At 37.6% G+C, this 6,933-nt stretch overlaps 1 protein-coding gene across 1 annotated transcript; it reads right to left on the bottom strand.

Moving 5' to 3' along the window:
* Positions 1-5,496: 5,496 nt before the first annotated feature.
* On the bottom strand, positions 5,497-6,423 carry LOC110285621 (olfactory receptor 5B3-like). The gene has a single exon (XM_021151909.1). The coding sequence runs from the start codon at positions 6,418-6,420 to the stop codon at positions 5,497-5,499; it is 924 nt and encodes a 307-aa protein (XP_021007568.1). The 5' UTR covers positions 6,421-6,423.
* Positions 6,424-6,933: the final 510 nt, after the last annotated feature.

Raw genomic sequence — 6,933 nt, 5'->3', positions numbered from 1 at the left:
TGCTAGCTTCCAGAATGATTCCTGTGATGGGCTGAGCTGTGAGTTCCTGAGTGCCCTGACAGTGGTGACAGGAAAGCTGTATTGAGCACACAGAGAAGGAAGAAGCAGGGAGAGCAGAGACGTGCAAGCAAAATGAAGAAACTCTTCCTATCTCTGCCATAGACTACAGCAAGGAGAACAAAACTGGTGCCAACTTAAATACAACTAAAGAAACTGAGTTGTGAGGTGAAGGGACTGCTACAAAGTATTGGACAAGGTGCTTTCATCAGAGACACTGTTTTTTGCCATTCAGGCCAATTCCCCTATAGCTGTAAAAGTTCATGTACCTTACCTGTATGCTATATTGTTTGATAATTTTAACAGAGTTAAGATCACCGATCTTGGCATGTCTTTTCATATTTATTGTAATTATTGTGAATTAACTAATTGTATAGATTCTAATTTAGATAAAGAATCTGCTGTTTTGATTTTGTTAAAGAGACCTGCTTATGTTTTGCTGCCTGTAGAGTTAGGAAATGATCCTTGGTTTGAAAATTCAGGAATGCAAACTTTGAAAATGTTAAATGAACTTATTAGACAAAAGAGATTTGTTACAGCTCTGATTTTAGGAATCACTGCTTTAATTGCAATTTTAACATCTTTTGCATTATCTACAACAGCCTTAGTTCAGTATTTACATACTGCTCATTTTGTTAATGACATACATAGGAATATTTCTGTAGCTTTGTCAGAGCTGCATATTATACATAAAAATAATGGTGGCAAAGGTTAATGCTTTATAAGAAGTAGTTTTAGCAATAGGACAGGATATAGCAAATATTAAGGCTAAAAAGGCAGAAATTTCAGATATTAGCAGAAGCCATTTGGATACTTGGAACATTGATGAATTGTCCAGAGATTTAAAAAATAACCTAAGTGCATTGAATCCCTTGGATTGGGTTCAATATATAATCCTGCTTGCTATTATTATTGACATTATTCTATTAGTAATTGTTGTGTTTCCTCTCATCTTTAGAGTTCTTCTGAGATCCGTAGCTACGATGAAGCAGGACATTCTGGAATTTCAGCTGAAAAATAATAAAAGAAAGGGGAGAATGCTATGTCCACTCCAGTGAAGTCTGCTTGGTAGGTCTAAAAGCCTGGAAGCAGTCAGGAGGCAAAGAGTTTAACAGAAACAGCCTCCTGAAACCTTGGTATTCCCATAGCTAGAATGCCCCAGACTTCACCCTGCAATATTGTGGAGGGTCTTGCATGCTTTCTTACAGTATTTTACTGGATAAGAGTTAGAAATCTCATGGCAAGCTTAGCAAAATAACCTTAGAATCTTCATTACAGCCAGGTATAGCAGGCTACATTGCATATTAGAAACAAGTTGGTGAAATCTTCTGACAAATAGAGATTCCCTACAGATACTTAAAAGAGCAGCCAAGTTACTTTCATATGAAAGTATTTACCAAGTCCTAGGAAATAGGGGTGGGGTGGTATTGCATTATTCAAGAGGTCTGCTAGAGCAGAATCCCCTGGTGCTAGCTTTCACAAGGCTCAAAGGAGTAGCATAAATTGTGACTAGGGTGTGAAATCCTTACCTGTCATTAGCTGACTCTAGGCAGGGCTCTTTTATCTTTACTATAAACATTACCTGGTTTCTGTCAGTCCTTTGAAGTCATTCCTTTGTTTTGTGTCAGATAACTTCTATGAAGCTTGCCTGCTGTGACATCCTACTCCTTTGTTTTCTGTATTATATATAACTGATGCTAACTTTGACAAAAATACATTCAGATTCAGTGATCTCCCTTGAGTCTGCATCTGTCAAGTCTCACTGACCCTTCCTCACCTGTAACCAGAAACCCATTCCCTACAGATAGGAGACCCAAAAGAGGTTATTCTGTGGCAATCAGGAATAAAGATAGAGCGAAGACTTAGGAAATAACCAAAGACTGCCACAACTTGAGACCCATACCATGTGAGGAAGCCAACCCATGACACTATTAATGATATAATCTGCTAGGCTTGTAGACAGGAAACTAGTGTCTCCTGATAGGAAAGGGTTCATCCAGCATTAGATGGAATCATTCAGCAGTAGATGGAAGCAAATGCAGAGACCCACAGTCAAAGATCATGGGGAGCCCTAGGAGTCTTGTGCAAGAGTAGAAGATAGACATGAGCAAGTTAGAGGAGTAAAGAAAGCCACTAGAAGACACAAAGAGTCAACTAACCTGAGACATGGGGGTTCACAGAACCAGGATCAGCAACCAGAGAGCATGTAGGAGCTAGACCTAGAGCCCCCGTACACATGTAGGAAACGTGCAGCATGGCCTTAAATTGGGTACTTTGACAAGTAGAGCAAGGGCACACTCAGTCTCTGTTGTATGCCATTAGATCGCCTTCCCCCTACCTGTACTGCATGGTTGGGCATCAGTGGGAAAGGATGTGGCTACTCCATATAGGACTATATGTCCCAGAGTAGTGTAGTACCCAAGGGTTCAGGAGAAAGAGAGAGGCCCAACTGTGAAAGATTGGTAACAGGTGAGACTGTAATGAAGGCTATGAATAAAGATATCCCTTATTAATCATGTTTCTTACCCATCCTCCTCTCAGTCAGTCCATGCTTTTCCTTTTACCCCCAAATTCCCAGTATCATCTTCACTCCTGCCCAACATTCATTCAAGACCTCTTCCTCATCACTCTCACATATAAGAGACTCCTCTAGCTACTTCCTCACACATTTTTTAAATTGAGGATGGTAGCTTCTTCCTGTCATATGGCCATGGTGATGTGGAATATACAGTGTTTTCACACAATGCTATGGTCAACTAGGCCTCCTTACCTCTACCCACAACAGGCAGAATTAATAACTCTAATTAGGATTCTCTAAATTGCTGAAATATATCTCTAATGGTGCATAAAGACTCCAAATATTCTTTCCGTATCTTGCTAACACATTCAGCTATCTGGAAGAAACAAGGATTTCTGTACACAAAAGACATCTCAATTACTAACACTTTGCATACTAATATCCTCTTCAAAGTCTCTATTTTACCCTCTCAAACTGTCTTGGTTCATTAAAAGGCATATTACCATGAACCTTCCATTGTCAGTAATAACTGTGCCAACAGGCTATAAAGCTACTTTTTATTCATGCAATTAAGCCTACTTCTTTCCAGGCTACTACTCTACTACAGTCTACGTAACAACATACCTAACCTTCCTTCAATCTAATATTTCAATCTAAGATTGAATCCTTTCTAGCCTTTCTTCAAATTTACCTGACTCTCATGCCAAAAGATAATATATGTGAGCAAGTTAACCCCACCTTCACTATATAACCCTCTTTTTCCTATTTGCTAAGTTATAGAGGTCTGAAATTGTAAGTGTCTAAGAAAATATCTTTAGGAATATAAATACAAGTTAGAATAGTCTGAAGATGTAAAAGCTTAGTTATAAAATTGGTAAATACAAGTTATAAAAATGTAAGGAAATATTTTAAAGTTTGTGTATATGGAAGCTTAAGTAAGTTGTGAGGGTGTGAAAAACTGATTTAATTTATAAGCCTCAGAAAGTGAGCTAAGGTATATGAAAATCTGTTTCAGATTTCTTCCCTTCACTTCACTCACACACATTTGGATTCCCAGACTTTTACTAAGTCTCAAAGACATAAATCTACTGAAATTTCTATAATATAAGTTTTAATATTAATTGCAGACTCTAATCTCTGCTTATAAACTTTAATAATTTATAATCTTCAGAAAATCAACTTAAATCCGACTCTCACAGTGCAAATGGACTGTACATAAGTACTCTGGTCAATGAACATACTAAATTTTCCTACTTGTGTTACTGCTGAGGCTGGGACTACTCCCCTGTCTTTGGTAATCTTCTCATTCCCTGGTCCTCTCCCCCATGTCCCTGGTCTTGGGAATCTCCTTACCCAGCTACCAGAGCCATGACATAAAGTTCCAGATGCACACCAAAGATAAAAAAAAAATCCTATAACCATCTCAACTTTAACTTCTGTCCTTATTCTATCACTACAACAGATTTCTAATCAACTAAAGACTGCTCCACCAACTTACATGTCTCAGATTTTCCCTGACAATCTTCACCCTAGAGAGCTGTAAAGGCTCTAGACCGGGATGATCCAGCTTCACAAACTATTGGAAATTGGGGACTTAGGGGCCAAACATTAAGACTAACATGAGAAATAACTCACTTGACAAGGAAAAATAGGAAGCCCTTGGCCATCTAGACTTCCTATAACATATAGAGCATGTTCAGGTCAGGTCACAGATTATAATCTGAAATTGTTCCACATCCAGGCTTCTTCCATCTGGCAGAGAATACATGAAGAAAGCCTTCCATAGACAAGCTTTGAGAGGAGGGTATTAGGTAAATGACTTATGAAAAGGGTCAGAGGCTACAATGGGCTAAATTATGGGTTCTTTTCTCATCTCATTAACCATCACTCACTCTCAGGAGCATATTTCCTGTAATAATAAGATGTTTGTGTTTCTAACAATCTGTACATGATGTAGGCCTGGTGAAGCAGGCTCAGGTCCATGGATGCTAAGTATGGTATATCTGATAATGTAGGGTTTTTTCTGAAGTCTCACACCTCCATTTCTGCTTCACAATTGCAAACTGCCTGGTTTCTCTTTTGCTTGTCTCCTTTACAATCTACTAGGCCATTGCCAAGATTTGCAACATGCCTGACCTGGTTGTTTTATCTCAAACAATAATAAGATTATATTCAAGATTTTTAAAATGGACCACAAAAATGACCTCCAGCCAGGAAATGATAGCTCCACCTCTCTCTCCCTCCCTCTCTCCCTCCCCTCCCCCTCCCCCTCCCTCTCTCTTTCTGTGAAATTAAATTTAGAAACATCATTTTTTAGTAAATATAGTCAGTTTGTCTACAGAGAAATAATATATTTAAAATTGCCTAGTTTCAATGCATAAAAGGCAGATTGAATCACAGCATTATAATCACTAGTCAAAAACCATAAAATCCCAACATGTTTTAATGAGATGTGCTAGAATATTTTATTACAAAGGTAATATGTGACTCCTTACACATCCTGTCCTATGTTATAAAAAACTCGCTCTACAATTTATCACAATCAATGTAGCAATAAAACTGGCAATAAAACAATATAAAAATGGTCAGAAAGTGGCAGTACAGCAAGTATTCATAAAGGTTCTTTGGAGTCAAAGAACATCAAATACATAGATACATGACTATGCTCAATTTTGAAAATAATTTTCTAAATTTTACTGATAGTAAGATGAAATTTAATAAATCATCCACTAAAATTACGTACATATTATTTACAGGAGCATTGTCAAGAACACATAATGAACAAATCTCAGAGCTATGATCCTAATACAGTTTTTTTTCTATACAGTAAATTTACAGAAATATGAGAATCCATGCTGGAGTTTAGTTGCATGTGGAGAATTATCCTTCATCCTACAACATTTAAAGCAAAACACTACAGACTATTTTGCCACTTGAAAAGTTTTTGTGAATGCACTCTTAACTTCCTTGTTCCTCAGGCCATAGACCAGAGGGTTCAGCATAGGGATGACCATGGTGTAGAACACAGATGCNATTTTGTCAGTGTCCATAGAGTGACTGGAGCTGGGCTGCAAATACATGAATATGATCGTCCCGTAGAAAATGGACACTGCAGTGAAGTGAGAGGCACAAGTAGATATAGCCTTTCGATATCCAGCACTTGATTTCATTTTAAAGATTGTGATAAAAATGAATATGTAGGATATCCAAATAACTGAGAGAGCAACAAAGATATTGAAGCTCACTATATAAACAAGAACCAGCTCACTAACATGTCTATCAGAGCAAGAGAGAACCATGACTGCTGGAACATCACAGAAAAAGTGATGCACTACATTAGACCTACAGAAGGAAAGAATGAAAGTATCCCCAATGTGGATAGAGGCATTAAGAAAACCACAAGCATAGGAAACTATAGAAAGACTTATACATACACTGGTAGTCATGGTAGAGGAATAATGTAGTGGCTTACACACTGCTGCATAGCGATCATAGGCCATTGAGGCAAGCAGATAATTTTCCACAGTAGCAAAGCCAGCAAAAAAGAACATCTGAGCTGCACACCCATTATAGGAAATGATCTTGTTTCCTATTAGGAGCCCAGTCATTACTGTGGGTGTGACTGCTGAAGAGTAACAAAAATCCACCAAGGACAGATTACACAGAAAAAAGTACATGGGTGTGTGGAGACGAGAGTCCAGGACAATCAGTAGGATCATACCCAGATTTCCCACAAGGGTGATGGTGTAGATGAAGAGAAATATCAAGAAGAGGGGAAGCTGTAGTCCTGGGTCATCGGTGAGTCCCAACAGGAGAAAGTGTGTCACTTCTGTGCTGTTCTTCATCAGTGTCACCTTTAAATCATTAGATTGTTCATAAACATTGGAAAAGAGAAACATGATGATAAAGAAGTTGAATCAAAATAGAAAAGCATAAGTTGTGGACATATGATTAGGTTGCGCTAAAGTCTATACATTGCAATTGTCAAGAATAGTTCTTTCCCTAAACCAAATTTTATATAGTAATTTTACAGATGGTTACAGGTGCTAGAATTGAAAGATTATTAATAGATGATTTTAACATTTCTAGTCTACATGTAGTATTGAGATTATTTAAAAATTTGATAAAAGTGATGTATGGATGATTTCTCAATTCCCTCCTGAGCTCAGCAAAAGCTCACATTCTCTGTTGTTACTTCCCAAAGACTTTTCTAGACAGCAACTTTATATGTCCATTCTAAGTATTCTCCCAATGATATTAGAATTTGGTGATGATTACTTTTAAGAAAATTATGAAGTACAAAATTGAATCATTTATTCATATAACTCAAGTACAAAATATCACAGTTTGCTTTAGGC

Source organism: Mus caroli, chromosome 19 (genome assembly GCF_900094665.2).
Source record: "Mus caroli chromosome 19, CAROLI_EIJ_v1.1, whole genome shotgun sequence".
Classification (NCBI taxonomy): Eukaryota; Metazoa; Chordata; class Mammalia; order Rodentia; family Muridae; genus Mus; species Mus caroli.
This window is presented reverse-complemented; position numbering and strand designations above follow the sequence as displayed.